General features: G+C 36.2%; 1 protein-coding gene across 1 annotated transcript in view; it reads right to left on the reverse strand.

Moving 5' to 3' along the window:
* Nucleotides 1-19,586, reverse strand: part of und (methionyl aminopeptidase und) — a 219,942-nt gene extending 200,356 nt beyond the window's left edge. The window contains exon 1 of the mRNA XM_090415735.1: nucleotides 19,439-19,586. Coding sequence (XP_090271861.1) covers nucleotides 19,439-19,586 — 148 coding nt within the window. The remainder of the gene's footprint in view (nucleotides 1-19,438) is intronic.
* Between the last annotated feature and the right edge of the window lie 1,725 nt (nucleotides 19,587-21,311).

A 21,311-nucleotide genomic window follows, 5' to 3' on the forward strand; every position in this document is an offset into this window, starting at 1 on the left:
ATGACTTTAATGGAGATCACAAAGTGTCTTCAACAAAAAATAGTTTAAGGTTAAAAATAGTTAAAAAAAAAAAAAAATCCAACAACAACAACAACAAAAAATGTCTGCATCCACTAAACAGCAGTATAAATGACATGCACCAGCACTTACAATCATCTAAACCAGAATTACTATTCCTAACAGATTCCCCCCCCCCAGCAACATCAACAACCATTGTCCACCTTAATTGCCCAATATTACACATTATTTAGTTCCTACTGCCACAAGGGCAACACTTAGGCACCATTCATCAGAACTGACATTCCATGTCAGAGATCGCAAAAACCTCGAATCCCCCCCTCCCCCACTGATCTGCTTTGGCTCAAAATTTCTCTACCAAACCAACCTGCCACTTTCATTTGCTGTCTCTATTGTTCTCCAAACTCTGACCTCATCAACTTTTCTCTCTCTCTCTCTCTCTCTCTCTCTAAAGTTCAATTTTCTACAGGTGAAATACCAAAACAGTGAAATCGTCCTTCTTGGAGAGTTCAATATTCATACCTCAAACTGGCTTCCCTTTTCCAGTTTCACTGATCAAGCAGGTAGGGATGCCAAGGTATTTGCCATTAGCAAATGACCTAATACAGACTGTCAATCTCCCCATTACAATACCTGACAACTCTCTACAATTTGCCAACACATCTGATCTCTTCCTAACAGCCCCCTCCAAATATACTGTGGACTCCTTTGCCATGGAACAACCTTCATCCACCAGTTCTCGGTCTCATGGCATTTGGCAGTACAAGGTGCCAAATTGGATGACTTCCTGGACTTCCTCCCCATGGTCCAACATCTGCTCAGAAAGAAATCATCCTCATAGGAATGAAGGGCTTCATCCAAGCATTGGCTCTCAAAAAAGTGTGCCAAAGCAGTTAAAAAAAAAAAAAAAATGCATATCCACAAATGGCTCTCGAACCATCCATTTCCCTACTTCTGTTTTCATGGCCTAAACTATATTTCAATAGGAAAAGGATGGGCACCCTTGTAGACTTCAATGCTGTCAAAGCTCAGTCCTTCATGATATTAGGACAGACCTGACAAGAGATGTTCAACTGTTTGCTGATGATGCAAAGATAAGCAGTGCAATCAGAGACTTATATACAGTAAGTGATTGGAATAGGCTGGAAATGTGTGCAATGATAATGGCTGTCAATTCAGCCATTTCAGTAAAGTTATGCACTTTGGCATGATGAGACATCCAACAACATATTATATTGGTGAGATTATGTTCAGAGAAACTGATGAAGCTAGAGATTCCATAGCAGATAGGAATTTGAAGTTCAAAGGTCACAGCAAAAATTGTAAATACAACTCACAGGATAATATGATGAAATGAACAATGACAAAACGACTTCCTTATGTGAGGATAAAGAAGTCACACTTTGCCTCTTTACAAAGCCTTGATACAACCACATCTGAACTATTGTGTGCAAAGCTAATCTCCTGTGTTCTAAGGAGATAAAGAAGCAGTGAAAAGGCCAGGAAGAAAAGTTACAAAAATGATATTACAAATTATGGAATATAGATTACAAGGAGATTTAATAGAATGCTAACAACAGCACTGTAAAAGGATTAAAAACTATTTCAATTTTTTCAATATTTTGTCTCAGTCACATATCTTCAGGGAGTACAAACTAACACCTGTAACAAACACAGAGGCAACGTAATACTAAATGAAACACGTGGATCTGACCCTAAAGTCCTATCTGGGTGAGGTGCCCTCTACGGACGTTTGTAATCCCTGAAAGATTAAGTTGGGTTCTCTGAGGATTAATGATTCGCAAACTTTGGGAAGTTTCTTGCATCTGTATTTATTTAAATTCAGTTGATTTCTGAGTGCAGCAGCAGGTTTCAAAAACAGTCTTTCTTTTTTAAATTTACTGCAATGAAGCATAGTGTTTTTATTTATTTATTTTTTTTTTTAGAAGTTCCTGTGAGTGGTATCCAACATTGGTTCACAAGGCCAGATTAACCATAGTCATGATTACAGATGTTTATTTTGTGTCCATCTATGCAGATGGTGGCAATCTACCTATCTGTCCAAAGTATGCCAACTTGCGGGAACAGTACACTTTATATACTTCAGGCACTGAGAGAGGGAAGAGCTGATCTTTAGTCGGACAGATAAGGCTAACTTAAAAGCTGTTCAGAAGTTGTAATTTTTTTAAGGACTTGGTTATTTTTTCCAATGTATCCCCAAGTCAAACAGAGAACACATCTTCTACATATCTTAGCCAGATAGAAAGCTTGAGAGGAGGGGGCTAAGTCTATGGCTTGTTTTTCAAAATTTTCCAAGTAAAAAATGGCAAGTGAGGATGAGAGGGAGGGGAACCCATAACAGTTCTCTATATCTGTAAATTTTGTTCTTCCAAGAAAAATATCCAGAATTGATGGCAAAGAAAAAGATATCTAAGATATGGGAAGATCCAGAACTGAGAAGAAGGATCATGACTACCAATGAATCAATGAGAAGATTGTGCAGGAAGAATAGTGTGCAGGTTATTGATGTATGGAGTGAGTTTGATGGACAAAAGGACTTGTATGCCTGATGTACTGCATTCGAATGGTTTTAGAATTATATGTTTGGAGAAAGTGGTCGCAAAACAAGGGAAACTAGAGATGTTTGGAGAAAGTGTTGTTTAGTGAGAAAGTGGTAGTGCAAAACAAGGGAAACTAGAGATATTAGTGAGGAAGAAATCATGCATGAGTTTGGTCATATCCCTGTGATAGAGCATGGTATAGTAATGATTATGCAATTTTGAATGGGATTTCACAGGTCTCCAATTTAAATGAGTTGGTAATGACATCACACAAAGGTGACTATGGGTACAAAGGGACATAGAAATGCATGTACAAGAATACAAGAAGTATCAGGAATAAGGGTGAGGAGATTTTGACATTGGTAAGCTTGGCCAAAAATTATAAGCATCACTGAAACCTGGTTGACTGAAAATGATACAGTTACAGGGATGAAATGTAAAGGGTATTGTATTTTCAGGGAGAATAGAAGGAACATTCTATCCTCCATAAGGTAATTCTGACAACTGCAGAATTACAAGCAACAAAATTAGACGTCAAAGAGGATATTAGATCTGAGAGAAATGGTTCATTTGAGGCTGTCTAGCGGGGGATAGAAGCAACAGAAGCAAAATAGGACAAAATACATTGCTGGATGCTGCTATAGATCAGATCCACAGGAAGATGTAGATGCCATGTATCGTCAAATTAGCATGCGTGTGGGCCGAAACAATTATTATGGGAGACATCAATTGGACGAAGGAAATGGAGGCATAGCACAATGGAAGTAGGATTTATAGATTTGCTAAGGGATAATTACATGAAACAACATGTTATAGAAGGGGGGGGGGGACTAGGAGTTTGAATGTTGGATCTGATAATAGCACCAGAAGATGTTTCCATAACCAACGTAGACACACTTGGTTATGGAAAAATCTTCTGTTCAGTTCTTGGTCAAGAAGGGGTTTATGTTCAACATAAGGCTGGTGATCATGAGAGACTCAGGAGTCATCTTGGAACAGTGCTGTGACTTGAGAAGCTACAAGGAAAGAATGTCAGTAGTGCATGGCAAGTGATCAGATTGCTTGAGGGGTAGTAGTATCAGACTGCATACCAAAGGTCAGGAGTATAAATCATTCCGTGTAAGCTACTGCCGCTGGCATTACGCTGGACACGTGTACTCGTATACTTTCTAAGAATTAGAATTACGTGGATGAGTAGAGATATAAAGCAAGAGCTGAAAAAAAAAGAAAACGTGGGGAAAATATAAAGAAAATAATGATCAGCATACTCATGAGCAAGTAAGAAGGATGATGACTATGGTAAGGAAGGTCAAATCAGACTATGAGAGAGAGAACTAGCCAAATAGGCCAAAGTAAATCCAAGAGTTTTTTCATTATGTAGTAAGTAAGAGGAAAAGTCCGCGTGGTTAGCCTAGTGGCTACGTGCTTCACAACCAAATGCCTGGGGAAGGAGTGTCCTAGGCTCTATTCCTGTTGATGACATGAGGAGCTTAAGGATCTTCCTCAGCCATAGTCAAGTTAGTCGGTCTTAGGCGTGGGCAGCAGGGATTTTTCTGCCAGTTTATTTGCCTGCTTGCGGGGTTTTCATCCCGCAAGCAGGCAAACCGGCCCCGTGAACACACAGGATACAGCCGTAGGATATAATATGGCAAGAAGGCAACAGGAAACCACCTTGCTCATAATCATCTCCCTAGTATGGTAGCATATCTATCCCCACTAGCTGTATGGCAGAAAGGAATAGAATAGATAAGAGGAAAAACAATTATGGTAGAATGACTTTAAACATCGTTCAAGGCGGGAAGGTGGCCGAGTCAAAAGAAATAGTTGAGTTGCTGAGTGATCATTTTGCAAAGGTGTATGTATCATCCAGGTGGAGATTTTGACAGTTGCTGATGTTAGAGACACATATCAACATTGAAGTAGATGAACAGGAAGTGTTCAGCATATTAAAAAATATGAATGTGAACGCAGCTGCAGGACTAGATGGCATATCAGACTATGTACTACATGAATGTACAAGAGAATTGGTATTTCCTCTTGCAAAGTTGTTCCATCTAAGTCTCATCTCTGGCAGAGTTCCAAGGGAGTGGAAAGAGGGTAAGATAAAGATGGCTCCAAAAATTGGTGGAAGGTAAAATACAACAGTGGATGGATAGGGATGCAATATGCTATAGTGGGCAGCACAGCTTTGTAAAGGGTAGACTCTGTCTTAGTAACTTATTTACATTTTATAACAAAGTGACAGCAGAATTGGATAAAGGTAATGGATACACCATGATACTGCTCGACTTTACAAAGGCATTTGACAGTGTTAAATAGATGAACATTGAAGTAGATGAACAGGAAGTGTTCAGCATATTAAAAAATATGAATGTGAACGCAGCTGCAGGACTAGATGGCATATCAGACTATGTACTACATGAATGTACAAGAGAATTGGTATTTCCTCTTGCAAAGTTGTTCCATCTAAGTCTCATCTCTGGCAGAGTTCCAAGGGAGTGGAAAGAGGGTAAGATAAAGATGGCTCCAAAAATTGGTGGAAGGTAAAATACAACAGTGGATGGATAGGGATGCAATATGCTATAGTGGGCAGCACAGCTTTGTAAAGGGTAGACTCTGTCTTAGTAACTTATTTACATTTTATAACAAAGTGACAGCAGAATTGGATAAAGGTAATGGATACACCATGATACTGCTCGACTTTACAAAGGCATTTGACAGTGTTAAATAGTTGTTTTTCTTAATTTTATACTTAATTAGTTTGTTACTTGATTAAATCCTATCTTATTTAAAACCTTATTCAATTAAAATTCTACCGCTGCTCTATTGTTATGTCGCTGCTTTCTCTATATTTTACTGCTTTATATCTTCCTATTCTATCTTTCTATCGCTATTTTACTTCCTCAGATGTTGGGCCTAATATACTTATATCTAGTCTCTTACTTTTAAGGTTACACGGTGATCAGCATTCATATTTATGAATTTAGGGACACAAAACACATGTGTTGAAAAGATTATTTTACTGATTATTAATAAAATAATAACTTTATGTTTCGACCCCTGTATTGAGGTCATCTTCAGGAGGATACATGTGTATAAGAAACAAGCTACATGCTGTTGCACTCTATACAGGTAAGGTACATCTACGTTGTTAACTAATCTTTTTTCTTAGCCTGCCCTCTAGCGATTGATTAAAAAAAAAAAAAAAAAAAAAACTACAATAAACTCTGCTAAAGTCCACGTGCTAGGATTCTTCTGGAATTATACAGTTTATATTGTTATATTACGATTATCTTTTGGATTTGTACAGTAAAAGTTGCTATTGAATGTTCAGGGAAAAAAAAAAAACACTACACCTTTTTTCTTTCCTTCCTCGTGGTTGCTATCAAGATTATAGATGGGTCCTCCACATTCTTGGAATGGTTAGACCATCATTTTTATTCAGATCATGTTTGAGCATTTCACATGCTTCCTTGAATTTCCGCTCGAACCAAGTTTTGGTACAGTGTAGGGACTTGGTATCTTTCCAATCAATTTTGTGGTATGTTTGGAATGCATGGTCAGAAAGGCCGGTTTTTCCAAAATGAAGGTATTTTATGTGATGTTTGTGTTCATCCTTTCTGGTTGGGATGGTTCGCCCTGTTTCCCCTATGCATGGTATGTTAAATGTGCAATCTATTTTGTAAACCCCTGGGTGAGTTAGGTGTGGCAGGAGGTCCTTGGAAGAAATAAAGTTATTATTTTATTATTAATCAGTAAAATAATATTTTCAACACGTGTGTTTTGTCTCCCTAAATTCATAAATATGAATACTTATATCTAGGATTGTTTCCTCTTCGGATACTGGCAAATTTATATATTGCTGCGCCAGCTAGTATCCTATAGCAGAAAAGGATCCTTGCTCAGGGAGACAATACTAGATTCTGAGGCTTTCTTACACAATATCTTACTTTAACACTGCCGTATAGATTCAGATTATTGCAGTCGTGACCTAAATCTATAATTCCTTCCCGCCAAAATAGGTTCTATTTTTATAAGTGGCAGTTTGGAATCATAATCAAGCATGACTCAGGTGTAGGTAAATATGACATGTTTACTGGAATATCTAAACAGAATACACAAAAATTCATACGCTCAATTTGACTCAATACTAAATAAAAAAACTCGAGTTAAGAAATTAACATACTATAAATTAAATCAAAGGTTAAGAAACATCATAAAACATAGTAATTGAAAATTGGGATAGATTCCAAATGATATGAAGTTAAGCAAAATTTCCTTTCTGCAATGTTATTCATAAGATAATATAAACAAACATTCTTATGTTACTCAGTTACTATAAATTCACTATTCTAATCTTGATACGACAAAAGAGACCTCCGATACGGCGCTCGTCCCCTTATATTCTTCGTTAGAGCCCCCCCCCCCTTTTTTGGAGTCCCTTTTGCACACAACCCATATCTTTTCACCCATTGGGTTCATCCCTTGCTTTCCCGATGCTGTTATGCTCTTGGATTCACGGAATACATGTCAACATACATTCCGTGTAAGCTACTGCCACTGGCATTACGCTGGACACGTGTACTCGTATACTTTCTAAGAATTATTACTTAGTAACTATCTGGTGACTCACAGTTAATCTGTGCAGCTTAAGTGAGGCTTAAAATTAATATTAACAAAATTCTTCCTTTACAACATTCTCTAATTTAATTCTAGTAGTGATCAAAAGATTAAAGTACATGGAACATAAGATAAAAATTGCAAATTTATACATAAAGTGAAGAAGTTTCACTTTTGATTTCAGCTGATGCGCAGGTATTTCTCTTTGTTAGTAAGTTTAGTATGTTAGATTCTGAATGAATGATTTCTTTGCAAGATTCCTTCATTCAGGATCTAACCACAGAATACCACATGGAAAACTATTTCAAAAACTGGAGAGGATGGGAATGGATATGAGGTTAGTAGCATGGATAAGGGGATGGCTGATGGACAAGACACCAGAGAGTATTATATGGTGGGATGGAGTCTAGGAGAATGATGGTGACTAGTAGAGAGTACCTCAGGGTTTGATAGTAGAGCCACTACTCTTTAATTTGTATATCAATGATATAAGGAAAGATTTATGAGGGGATATTCAGTTGTTTGCTGATGATACAAAACTCTGCATAAGCTGGGGAGAGCAATAGTTGATAAAGGTGATGTAGATATCCTTCAGGATGATTTAAATAAATTGGCATTGTGGGCAAAGAATAATGATTGTCAATTTAATGTTGCAAAATGTAAGGTTATGCACTTTGGGTTGAAAAGGTTGCATATGGTGTATCACATTGATGGTATTGGTTTGCAGGAAATTGATGAGGCTAGGGACTTGGGGTAATGGTGGACAAAGAGTTAAGTTCAGTGGGCATATTGCAAAAGTTGGTAAAAAAAACACACTAACAAGTAAAAATAAGGAAATTATTATCCCTCTTTATTAGGCTATAATTCAGTTACTGCACATGGATTTGGTCACCTGGGTTTCTCGGGGACCAGGAGGGTCGAAAAGATTCATAAAAGAGTGACCAAAATGGTGACAGGTCTGTGGAATACTCCCTACGAAGAAAAGTTGAAGGCTTGTGGGTTACAAAGTTCAGTCGATAGGCAGAAAAGGGGGGGGGGGCATGATGGAAACTTTTAAGATATTAAAGGGGTTTTATAAATTTGATGCAAGCAGAATTTTTTAATATATGAGAAATAGAGAAGTAGGGGCTATCTGTGGACGCTGTGTAAGAGTGTGGTTAGTAGGCGTGTGCAGACCATATTTTTTGTGTGGTGAGTGGAACGGATTGCGAGTTCCCTGATGGTGAATGGATTCAAGGAGAGGTATGATAGAATTTCTGTGTATAATGGTCGATTTGGGTCTCCTGCGATGAGTTTCAGGACCATGGAAATGCCATCAGAAAGAAAACCATTTAATAAGGTGTCATTCAAAGGAATATTAGTAAACAGTAAGGTGATGTCAAAGATAACAAGCATCTGTAACAAATAACAAGAACCAAAAGGGTTTGAGTTCTTTTTGTGAGAAGGCTAGAAACATACTTTTTTTACATAGACTTTTTAATTTTTTAACTTGCATTTTGGTAGGATCACAATCTATTGGGACGTAGGTAAAGCAGTCTCGGAGAATATCTATTTTATGATTGCATTCAGCAGCATTAAGGACAACTGTAGCATTATCCTTATCTGATCTGGTGATAATACTTTTATCCTTCTGTAGCTTTCTGAGAGCAACAAGTTGGCCATAAGCTAGATTACGTTTCAGAGGCAAAAATGGGAAAAAATATTGGTGAAAGTCTGATGTTATTGGTTATTTCGGGGGCTAAGTTACAGATGCATTCATACAACAAAATTGTAGCCGAGACTAAGGGAACTGGCAGCATCTTCGTTGGGGCTTTTTGAAGCTACTATATGGAGAGATTCAATTTGCAGCTGGGATTTAGAATTACACAGACTGTTATACTTTTTGATATGCTTATTTCTTAATTTGAAGAATATTTTGGGTGATGCTCTTCTAAAATGTCCAAGAAAATGTACCAAAACTCAGGGTTGAGGATTGCTGAGAACAACTATAATGAGCTGATGGCACCAGCACAGGAAGCAGCGAGGCTGATGCACGTTGCAGAGATCTGTTCTTGCAATAGCGCAAGACTGGCATGTTTGTATATACAGAGGGCTTTTTTTAATGTTAAAAAATGTTAAAAAAAAAATAACTTTTTTTTAACACACACCACACAATACAATGCTAAATGAAACACATAGATTGGAATCTTGATGGGGCATCATCAATAAGAAAAGCAAAAAGTGGTCTACTTCTTCAAGCTAGAAACACACCAAAATCAATGACCTTTTTTTGGTATGGACTGAAGCACCTTGCTTCAGTGCTATAGAGTAAATGGCACACGAGTGTAAAGATACAAGATAATGTTCATTTTGGAGTAAGTACAACTGGAAGACGAAAGATGAAAAGGTACCAATAGAATCAGAAGACTTAAATCTCCAAGATATTTGGAATTCTCTTGCTGTCTTTCTGACAACAGACCAATGGAAGCATGCAGTGAGCTCTTCTTGCTAAAGGAGTGATAATTGTTTCTTGGTCATTTTGCAAGAATGCCAGGATGGGGAAAATAATGCCAATACGTCAGCCTTATCTTCTGGTGATGTTACAGTATCTGGATGTGAGAGAAATGGAATGCTACAAGTTGTACCGAATAGCCTTGGCAGGGGACAAGGTTATTACCATTTGACTAGGATGCAGGCTTTCTGCATATGCCCATTTCAAAGTCAGAATTGCTTTTGATGATGGTATTTCTGCAGGCTAAGTGTAAAGCTGGAAATCTGGTCTCAATCATGATTAAAACCAAGAACTAGTACTGTACCAGCATAGTGCCAAAGTCATGGGAGAGACACACTCTACAGAAAAGCAAAAACCCAGTCATAGTCTGAGTTGCTAAGAGGCCAGCTAATGGTATATTGTTATGGTACATCAGAAAAAGAATTCTGGTTAAGAAGGAGTAATCGGAGGGCAGTAGAACTTCTACCTTAGTAGACCCTTCTGTGGGATCATAGGCACAAAATAAGCCTCAGTGTCCAGTTCTCCATTCTGATATTTGTCCACATCACTCTACTTGATATTGTCTGCTATTCAAGAACATTAGCCTCGTATTTAGTGTTGAATACTATAGCTACTCCTTCTTTTCCTTGATTGTTATTGCCTGAATATAACATTTTGTATTTATTGCTTAGAAAAATTTCACCAGTTTTTGTCTTATTTGTTTCAGTCACCCCTATTACATTGATCTGATACTTATCCAATTCTTCTGCTAGTTCCATTTCTTTGCTATTCAAGCTTCTTATGTTGATAGTACGGATCTTGAATTTTGGCAATGTTGAGTTGGGATGTATTTCAGAATTTGTTCAAGTAGCTGACTTTTTGCTGTTAGCCTGGGTTTTCTAACAAAAACAATTGGGCCTTGTTTAATGGGGCAACGCTCCAGCCAGCATGAAACTCTGTCATGTTGTACCATCATTTTACATTCTGGTTTAAGCCAATAAAAATACAATTTGGTCAACTAAATCCCAAATCGCCAGCCCATCTTCATTCGTTCAGTATCCAGGTAGATACCTAACAGGGTGCACCACGAGAAAGTGAAGATTGGACATTAAGTCAGAAGTCCTGGTCAGTTCTCTGCATTCCTTTAAAGGCCTTAAATATGTCCTTTGAACTTCAAATCTCTGTCCACCATCATCTCAAAATCCATAGTCTCATCAAGTTCTTGCAGTCCGGTATCATCAATATGATACACATGTTATCTGGCATTATAAGAATGCAGATTAGGATGATCTTCATGATTTTCATGACTCATTTCATTGGTTAGATTATCATTTTCAGACTTCTGATCCAAACATTTGCACTGGTACAAAAACATTTATTCTCCATTCCACTTTAAATTCTCAATCCCTTACTGATCTAGACTGTAATGCTCTCTCTCACAGAAATGTACAAAGGTTGTACAAGAAAATAACTGAGCATATCACAACTGTGTTCGCTGAAACCTCTATCTTCTTTTTCTGTTTATAAAGTCTGAAACAGCTGCAAGCAAATTATCAATACATTTTAAAATGATTTTGAAAGAGCTAAAACCAGAAAACTTGCATTATGTCCAAATGACAGCCATGTTTTCTGGTCTCTTGCCAAAGCTATTGGTCATAACTTTTGTATGGCTATGCTTCCACTTACTTATACTTTGATGATTCTACTGCATTGTTACCCAGTGAAAAAACTAGAAAGCATGACTGCTATTTGTGCATAATATGAGTTCTAACTTTTAGTCTTTTAAAACCACTTTTGAATGTATTGAGCACAGCTAATGCATGGAGGGAGTCTATTATGCAGGGAGCACTACCGAACTCCAAATTTACATAAGTTGTGTTAAATTCTCCAGGTGTGAAAGGTTCAGTAAAGAATCGATTACTGTATATTCCATATGCTTCTCACTTTCAACATAAAACAATGATCACAATAACCGGCAATCTTACATAAATTGTTCATGTGCTTACTACATAACTACTCACTGAATGCTCTAGCTCTCTTCCTCATTATTGACTCTGATATTCCATATGCTTCTCACTTTCAACATAAAACAATGATCACAATAACTGGCGATCTTACATAAATTGTTCATGTGCTTACTACATAACCACTCACTGAATGCTCTAGCTCTCTTCCTCATTATTGACTCTGATAATATGTATACTGCAGATGTTTGTTCTGTAGTCAATTCAAAACACAAGTGAGCAACATTCACGGACACTCCCATCCATGTGCTGTCATTATAAGAATATCAAACAGGATTATCACTGTTTTTTCAGTCTTCTGTACCGAACATATCACTGAAGTAATTCTCACTGAAATGAAATAATTTATTTCCCATTCCACTTTAAATTCTCCTCCCTTATCTGGCTTACATTCTTAACTTTCTTCCAGAAGTGTGTCAAGGGTGCATAAGAGAAGAATTAGGTATATCACAACTGTCATTCATCAAAATTTCTATCTTTCTTTTTATGCAAGAAAATTACAGCATTGGAAATGTATCAACTGTATTAATAGCAACACCACAGGAATCTCCCCCCCCCCGTGCAGAACTACACTCACTTAAATTAGAAGCATGGCAATGCAATCTCCCAAACTATATAGTAGGACCACGGGGCAAGCATTAAATATTCACTATTAATACTGTTTCTTTTAAGCAGTGGTGTGGGCAAACATCCAAATGAAGAAATAGAAAATGTGACTTATTTGTGCTTATGGTTCTACAGAAAATTCTACTAAGGAAAAAGTGGAGGGATTTGAGTCATTAGAGAATGCAGCTAACATAAAGTAAAAGTTGGTCCTTGTTTTTGGAGATCTTAGCAGCAAAAGGAAATGAATATCACACAGAAATATTTTGGGAAAATATGGGCATATATCAGTCATTACTAATACTACATTCCAACTTAAAAGTGTGGTCAAATTCACATGGAGAGAAACAAGAAGTCACTATGTAACTGTCGATAATGATACTTTACTGGTTCAGGACACAACAGTACAAAGGAATTGAAATAGGAAGTGTTCACCATTTAGTTTTGTATATCATGTTGAAAAAGTGTTCGAGTTTTTAAGCGAATCAAAGTTGAGTTGTTTTCAGAGGCAAACAGTAGAATCAAATATACCAATATTATTCGAGAAAATTTGAAAGCTTGATGATAAAAGCTTGTACTCATTAGCAAACTTTAAAAAAATACTGATTGATTCAACAACAAAACCATGTGCAAAGTTGTCTGCAAAGATGGAAAATTCAGAAATCAATATTGGACCCAGTAAGTTAAAGAAGTCATGAAAAAGAAGGAAGCTTATCAAAAGTTCCTGGCAAAGTAAATATGCATATTCTCTGAGAAAATATGGAACAAAATGAAACTAAACAAGTTATGGAAATACTTTGGTAAGAAGGCAGAAAAATATAAGGAAGGTGCTAAAATATTCTAGAGAATGTTGAAAAAAGTTAAAATGGAGGTAACAGCACTTCATAACTTAATTTTAATGGTAAAGATGCTTATTAACTTACTTATATTTCACTGAATTCCAAATCAGCATCTTCAGAGCACAACACAGCATATACGCGACAGTGAGCAAGTGAAACAATGTACATTTTAATGCAGAAAAGATCTAAATTCTTAATTTGGCAGCTTTTAATGTTCTAAAAAAAAAAAAAAGTATTACAGCTATATGGAAGTCGCTCTTAAGATAACACTTCCAAATTTTTGGTAAATTAATGCAATCATATTTGTTCAGGTTAGAGAATTCTTCATAGCCATGGCTGACTCAAAAAATAATTTTTCCAATCTGCAACAACTACTAAATAGTATATTAATTTTCTTCCTTCTAATCCTGTGCAAAGGGGTGTCCAAAGCATGGTCTGATAGTCCTGACTTGCTATCATAATAGTAGCAAATGCATTTTTTTGTTTTTCCAGACGTTGGTTGATTGGTAGAGCCTCTGCTACTAATGGCTCACAAAAAGTTAAGCAAGTTGGAGCATGGTTAGTATTTGGAAGGGGTCCAATCGTTTGATGCTGTTGCCACACTCTCCCTCGATGAGTCTTTGGACTCCCCGGAGGTGTCAAATAATAATGGTAATTGTTGTTTCACTTACTCACTGTCGTGTATACATACCGTGTTGTGCTCTGAAGATGCCAATTTGAAATTCATCAAAATATAAGCAAGTTAATAAACATTTTTTAAAAAATAGTTCAGTTGGTGTTGTTAATACCATTAAAAATAAGTTATAACTTTCAACACCTAAGCTTAACTGTTAGACAGTACTGTAAAAAGAATGAGAGATGATAAAGGTGGCACGAAAAATAAAGATATTTTAGATGTTTGTAGTGATTATTCTGAAATATTTGTAAATGAATATACAAAGTGATGATAAAAAAAAAAAACAGTCAAGAAGAATGCAATCAGGAATACATATCAATATTTGAGACACAAAAAAACATCAAAAATTGAAATGTTGAAAGAAAGACAGTTGAAATAGATTATATCCAATCACAAATGCTCAAGTATGGAGTTTTTACAGTGGCTACACCAAATAATTCAGATGACCTAATCACAGGGTCAAATTTCAAATGATTGGAGTTGAACTTTTGTAGTTCTCATCTAAAAAAAAATAAAAAATAAAAATAAAACTGAATCTGAGAATTATAGAGGAATTTCCTTACTAATAAGCATTCCATGTGAGATTTATGGAGCATACTTAAGGGGTTAAGAAAAATAGTCAAATGGAATCCTGAAGAAGAATAAGCTTGGTTCAGGCAAAACAGAGGTTGTTAGGATACGATTTTCACATTAAATAAATAGATGAAAAACCTGGGATTATAACAAGGATGAGTTTTGTAATTTGGAAAAGGCATATATGACAATGTATCAAGAGAAATGCTATGCTGTTCAAAACACTATAATTATATGGTGTTAAATCATACATTACATTGAGCAATACATAGCCTATATTTGAGGTGTAAACCAGTAGTCAAAATTGGAGGAACAGGAAGGCAATGCATATGACAATGTATCAAGAGAAATGCTGTTCAAAACACTATAATTATATGGTGTTAAATCATGCATTACAGGAATACCTTGTATAGCATGGTTAACTGGTTCCAAGAAGCGTCCGTGCTATGCAAAACCACGTTGTTCGAGGTCTATTTATAAAGGTTTTCAATTTAATTTGTTTATTACAAAAATTTAGGATAATAAAAATGTTTTAAAATGAAAAAAAAATTGTTATTTTTATTAATTAAGTAACAAACAAAATCCTTTTAAACTGATATAAAAGTTGTAGAAAACAAAACAAATATTGCTTCAATTTTAGCATACAGTAATTTTCTTTTTACTAAAGTAGCCATTTAGTGTTCGTTGAACCATCCTTGTCTTCTTTGTCTCTCTTCAAGTCCAGTACTAGATCTCTGTAGCATTTGATCATTTGATGGCATTATTGAGACTTTGTCTCGCTTTGATGCTTCTTTCCATATTCGTGTATGCATTTATGAGAAAGTCGGAAGCATCGTCGATTTTTCTCACAAAAGTTGAAAGGTCAGCAAAGGAAAATTCTTCAACCATGACATCAGTGGAGTCTTCTGCTTCATAGGCTCGTTGTTGTTCCAACTCCAAAAGGGTTTCATCATCCAGATCATTTGAATGAGAATCAATACATTCGTTCACATTGTTACAATCTAAACTTGTAAAACCAAAATCTTTGCCCATCTGCACAATTTCTGTTGAGATTTCCTCTTTCTGTGTTGCAAAGGCAACAAAGTCCTTTGAACAATGTGGCAAGATATTATGTCATACGGCTCTCATGTTGCTTTGAGTCACCTCTTGCCAAGATTCATAAATATTTTCATAAAGAGTTTTGTACCCGGCTGTAGAATAATACGGGATTTACCATCTCCCTTAAACTTAACATATGTCGCCGGTAAAATAGCCTTTTGGCTTGTTATGTAGTAATAACAATATATAAGTATACCAGTTTAGCAATTCGTTAGTAGAGGTATATGTAAGTTCGGTTCACTTAAAACCTTGATATTCCAGGTTCTACCTACTCACTGATGAGACCTCAAAAAGGGTAGAAACCGGTCTGGGTAGTGACCTCTTCTCATAATGTAAAACAGTAATACATCTCCTAGGAGCTGTGTTTTACATTATGAGAGAATATTAAGGACAGTGACGGAGCTTGCTCCACCTTTGCCCTGGTGTTGTACTACCCAAGTGATTACTTACACTTGGGCTCGCTGATAGTTTTTTTTGGCATGAAACTCTAGGATTTTGATGGATTTCGATCAGTGTTTCATACCCTTAAACTTGGCATCTTTTATGTTAAATTTCTTCCAAAAGTCACTCAAAGTCCAAGAATCTTCTTCTGCTGCAGCTTTAATAGCTTGAGCAAAAGTTCGTCTTAAATAGTATGCCTTGAAAGTGGGGATAACGCCTTGATCCATCGGCTGCAGAACTGATGTTGTGTTTGGAGGGAAAAAATTAATCTTGACATTTTCATCTAAAAGTCAGTCAATACAGTTGGATGGCCTGGCACATTGTCTAATAAAAGCAAAATTTTGAAAGGAATATCGTTCTTTTTACAATAGCTTTTAACTTCAGGGCAAAAACGAGTTTTAAACCAGTCTTCGAAAATTGAACGAATCACCCACGCTTTTTTATTTGAATGCCAATGAACAGGTAAATTGTTCTTTGTAAAGCCCTTAAGAGTTCCTGGGTTTTCCACTCTGTACACTAACGGTGGCTTCAATTTTAAATCACCTGATGCATTACCTCCTAGTAAAAGTGTCAATCGGTCTTTTGATACTTTATACCCAGCTTGTGTTTTTTTCCTTCTTTGCTAGAAATGTGCACGATGGCATTCTTTTCCAGAACAAGCCAGTCTCATCAGCGTTAAAAATTTGATCATCTGTGTAGCCTTCCTTCTCAATAAGCTCCATCAATTCATTGGGAAATAATTTTGCAGTTTTAGTGTCAGCACTTGTGCTTTCACCTTTGATTCTTACATTATGGAGTCCCATACACTTTTTAAAATTGTAGAACCACCTGCGACTTTGTAAAAGTTTCACTGGTTGTACCTCCTTCAGTTTCGCTTTCATTTGCTTTTATTTTGTCATATAGACTTGTTGCTTTTGCCTGGATATCATTTGACTCAAAGGAATCTTTTTCTGATTACAATCTTCAATCCAGATCATTAGAAGGCGTTCCATATTTTCCATTGTAGAAGATCGATTTCTCGTGATCACTTTTGACATATAAGAAGTGGTGCTCATTCCATGTTGTTTAATATTTTCTTAGCTCTGAATAATTCTTCATACAGATGACTCATTTATTGAATTCTCACGTGCTATTTTAGCAAACTAAGCGCCATTCTTGTTACATTTTATAATTTCTAGTTTCTTCTCTAATGTCAACCACTTGCGTTTTTTTGTTACTCCAAGTGTCTTCTTTGTTTTGTCTCTTTTCACTCGTACTTAAATAATAAAAAAATATTAAATACTAATATTAACATAAATAATAAAATGCCGCAGGAAAAGAACGTGTCTACGTGAGAGCCATTCGAATAACCAGGGCTGGCCATCTCGGGGGGTGCAATTCACCCGGGCCCCACGATCGAGTGGGCACAGTCAGTACACATTTGCGGAAACGTATTATATTTCGAATGTGGTTTTTTTTTTTTGTTTTCCTGTGCCAAAATCATTTGCAGGTAAGAAGTTTTACAATACGTTTATTTCGAATCCTTTAATTTTTATCTTTGAAAAATATTTTAGGGCCCCAAAAGGTTTCTTGCACCCGGGCCCCTTTATAGAGAAGGCCAGTCCTGTGAATAACTACTGCATAAACGGTTCTCTTGAATGTCACTTGCAGCACCTGGGAGTAGCTGGTCAGTGTTGACAATGTTAGTGTAATAATAAAAACTGCGTTAGACCAAATCCCGCATTGTTCAAAACCGCGCTATACAAGGTATTCCTGTATATTGAGCAAGATGGTTTGATGTAAACTCAGGTGCAAGACAAGGGTGCACTTTAAAGTTATTCATTACCTATATGGATCACATTATGAAGGTAGCAGCATTTGGCTTGATGATATTCAACTCTGCTCTTTACTTTATGCAAATAATGTTTACACCGTTAAATATATCCAGTACATATATTGTGTATACCATATATGTGTTGTCATAGTAACCTGTACACCTCTTGAGGGTACATACCAGGAAATTCATGATGATGATATCCTGCAGGATTCCATAACTAAATTGCATAACTGCAATAATTTGCTATGAAAATCAGCATTAAAAAGACAAAGACTACAAAAAGAGCCAGAAACACTGAAGCCATCAACATTTTCTCATAAATGGAGAAAATTTCAGAATGTAGCTGATGTTTTCATAAAACATTGCACATTTAGAAGATGGCAAATTAAATATGGACAGATACAACAGAATTAGAAAAGCTGATATAGTGGGTAGCCATCTGAATAAATTTACATGAAATAAGAGAAATTAGTCAAAAACGAAAGTAACCGAGTGTTCAAACCAATTTTGACTTATGGATTTGTGAGTTAGGTTAGAAATAAAACAATTGATCAAAAACTGGAAACCACAGATATAATAAGGGTTCTGAGAAAGATTAGTGAAGTGAACAGATGAAATCATATTAAAAATGAGGATATCATGAAGGGACTTGAAAGGAGCATGTGAGCAGAACTAATCTGAAGCGGTACAGTCACATTTAGATTTTTTGCCAGGATGACAAGAAAGAGACCCAGGTGAAGACAAAGATATAATTGAATCGATACATTAAGAAGTGTCATAGAAGATCAAAATATAAGATCGGATGATACCTAACAACATACTTTCAGCCTAGTGTCCTAGGTAGCCCTGTGTTGCCTAATCACGTTTATCTGTTATAACTCATGATAGCCATGAAAGTTAGTGGGGAGGGCAGTAGTTTAATTGCATGATTTACCACAAAACAAGAATGGCAAATATTTTAAGGGAAAGCTGAGCAACTGGTTAACAAATGGAAACAATATAATTTTCTATTATTGCCAATGTGTACACTAGTTGGCTGTTGCAATTACAGACAAAGCGACTACTTCTGAGTGCAGTGTATATGTCTGGAAATTGCGTGTTCTCCCCGGATGGTCTGTTATGCGGGACGAAAAATTCGAGTTTCCAGTATGAAAAACCTTACCAAGTTTGTACATGAGAAACTAACTCATCTTCTGATGAGGAAAAAAAAACAAAAACAATCTTAAACTGCCCTTTACATCTCTGACGGCATTCTGTGTGCTAGAGCTTAGAATTATTTCTTACAATAATGCCTAAAATAAGTTGGTCGGCATTATGTCTGTTCTTATGTACAAGCAATTAAACCCTAATATATATTAACCTTTTTTAAAGCCAAATAATAATATTCAGTCCTCGTACTTAAAAAATATCTGGCCACGTGCCAATAAGGCAGAGAACATCGAACTACTAATTTTGCGAAGAGTGGAGCAAAGCTACGCACGTGTTTTTGAACTGAGACTATATATCGGCAATACAAAAGTTATTAATCACTCAGAAAGTTTTATATAATGCACCCGAAATTTGATAATTTAAAGATAATTACAAGGCAACACAACCGCTTTTATCACACAATTTTATTTTCTTTCGAAAATTTGAATATTAAATTCGATTCTGGATGTTGTATTAAACATTATAGAAAAAACATTGCTGAAGTAACTACCTTTCTTCTTCTTCTTCTTTTTCTTTTTTTTCTTGGATCCATCCTTCTGTGACACATCGTCTTCGAAGTCACCAATTTCATTTCCATCTTCATAAATTACATCCTTTTCCTCATCTCCTTTACCATGATCTTGCACGACAGCGGCCATGTTATTTCCACTAATTATAATGAATACAGAAGCGCCCTCTTTGAAATAAGGCTATCAACATCAATAAGACACTTCTATATATTAATAGATATTAATAAAAATAGGAGACATTACAAGGCTATTTTCATAGCCGAATGTACAGAAATTTAGAAAGTTTCGAAAGCTAGACCAGGCGGCTTATGAGAAGACAATCCTCGGTGTCGGAGTTGCCTTGGATTTGCACTATTTAAAAGACACACGCTCTGCCCATGAGTCCATTTATTTTCCTTTTAGTAATGCTTTTAGATTTATTTCACTGGTCCTACAGCTGTTTCGAACCGTTGGTTCTATTCAATGACAGGCAGAAACATTAAGAAGACAAAAATCATCAATCTAATAGCATAGCAATCCCATTTTAGAGAGTCATATTTTTCATAAGGGACCTTTCGATCAGTAAGTAAATGTAATTATTGAAAAAAAAAATGGAGCATAGCAGAATTCGTTTTTCCGAAGTAAATTAAATTAGGCTTTCTTTTTCAACAATTACCATTACACACTTACAGAGAGTTCACGTCTCAAAAATATAACTCTGACACAGGATAGCCGGAGATCTTAATGCCAAACACTCAGTCTGGAATAGCAGAAACTCAAATATTAATGGAAGAATACTCAACTCTTACACCACTTCAAGAAATATAACAGTAATAGGACCCACTGAACCCACACATTATGGAGCTACCGGTCGTCCTGATGTACTAGATATAGCTATATTAAAAAACATAGCGCACAGCTATCAGATACAAGCAATCAACGACTTAAGTTCTGATCATAACCCCATCATATTACAACTAGGCACCATACAAGATATAACAGAAAACACCACCGCATTTATAAATTGGAAACAACTTCCCTCAGCCTTCCAGGAAAACCTTGGTCCAATACCGCATATAACATCTGCTGAAGATGTAGAAAAAGCAGTGAAGACTCTTGAAAAACAACTGCTGACAGCTATAACGCAGGTAACAAATATAACCAAATGTACACCATCAAATAAACTTCCACAGGATATAAAACGTCTTATCCAAGAGAAAAACAGATTAAGAAGACAATATCAGAGAACAATGGACCCAGCGGATAAACAAGCAGTCAATAGAGCAACAAACCAAGTTCGATATGCCCTAAAGGACCACCGTAACCAACTCTGGAATAACAAAATTCTCCAATTAAACACAGAGGATCAATCAATATGGAAAATGATGAAATCACTCCGTTCAAAGCGTTTTACATTTCCTCCAATCCAAGGTGAATCTAATGTTGTCTACAACGACGAGGAAAAAGCTGAAGCATTTGCTGACAGTTTAGAAAAACAATGCAGCCCCAATTATATCAATACAGATATAAATTTCATAAGTAAAATTCACACCCAAGTGCGTAAAATAACTCAAAATGCCTCATTCCAATCCAATAACAAATCCGTATCACCAACAGAAGTATATGAGATTTTAAGAAAACTAAATAACAAAAAGGCTCCAGGTCCAGATGGAATAACAAATAAGGTACTCAAGTTACTTCCTCGCAAAGGGGTTATGCATCTAGTAGCCATCATTAATGCCATCTTCCGGCTAAATTATTTCCCACAACGATGGAAAATTGCCGACGTTTTCCTAATTCCCAAACCTGGGAAAAATACACAGTTTCCTGTAAATTACAGACCAATCAGCCTTCTTTCATGCATAGGTAAGATAG

The sequence above is a fragment of the Typopeltis vanoorti genome, chromosome 3, assembly GCF_054136105.1.
Source record: "Typopeltis vanoorti isolate ZY-2024b chromosome 3, IOZ_Tvanoo_1.0, whole genome shotgun sequence".
NCBI classification, from domain to species: Eukaryota; Metazoa; Arthropoda; class Arachnida; order Uropygi; family Thelyphonidae; genus Typopeltis; species Typopeltis vanoorti.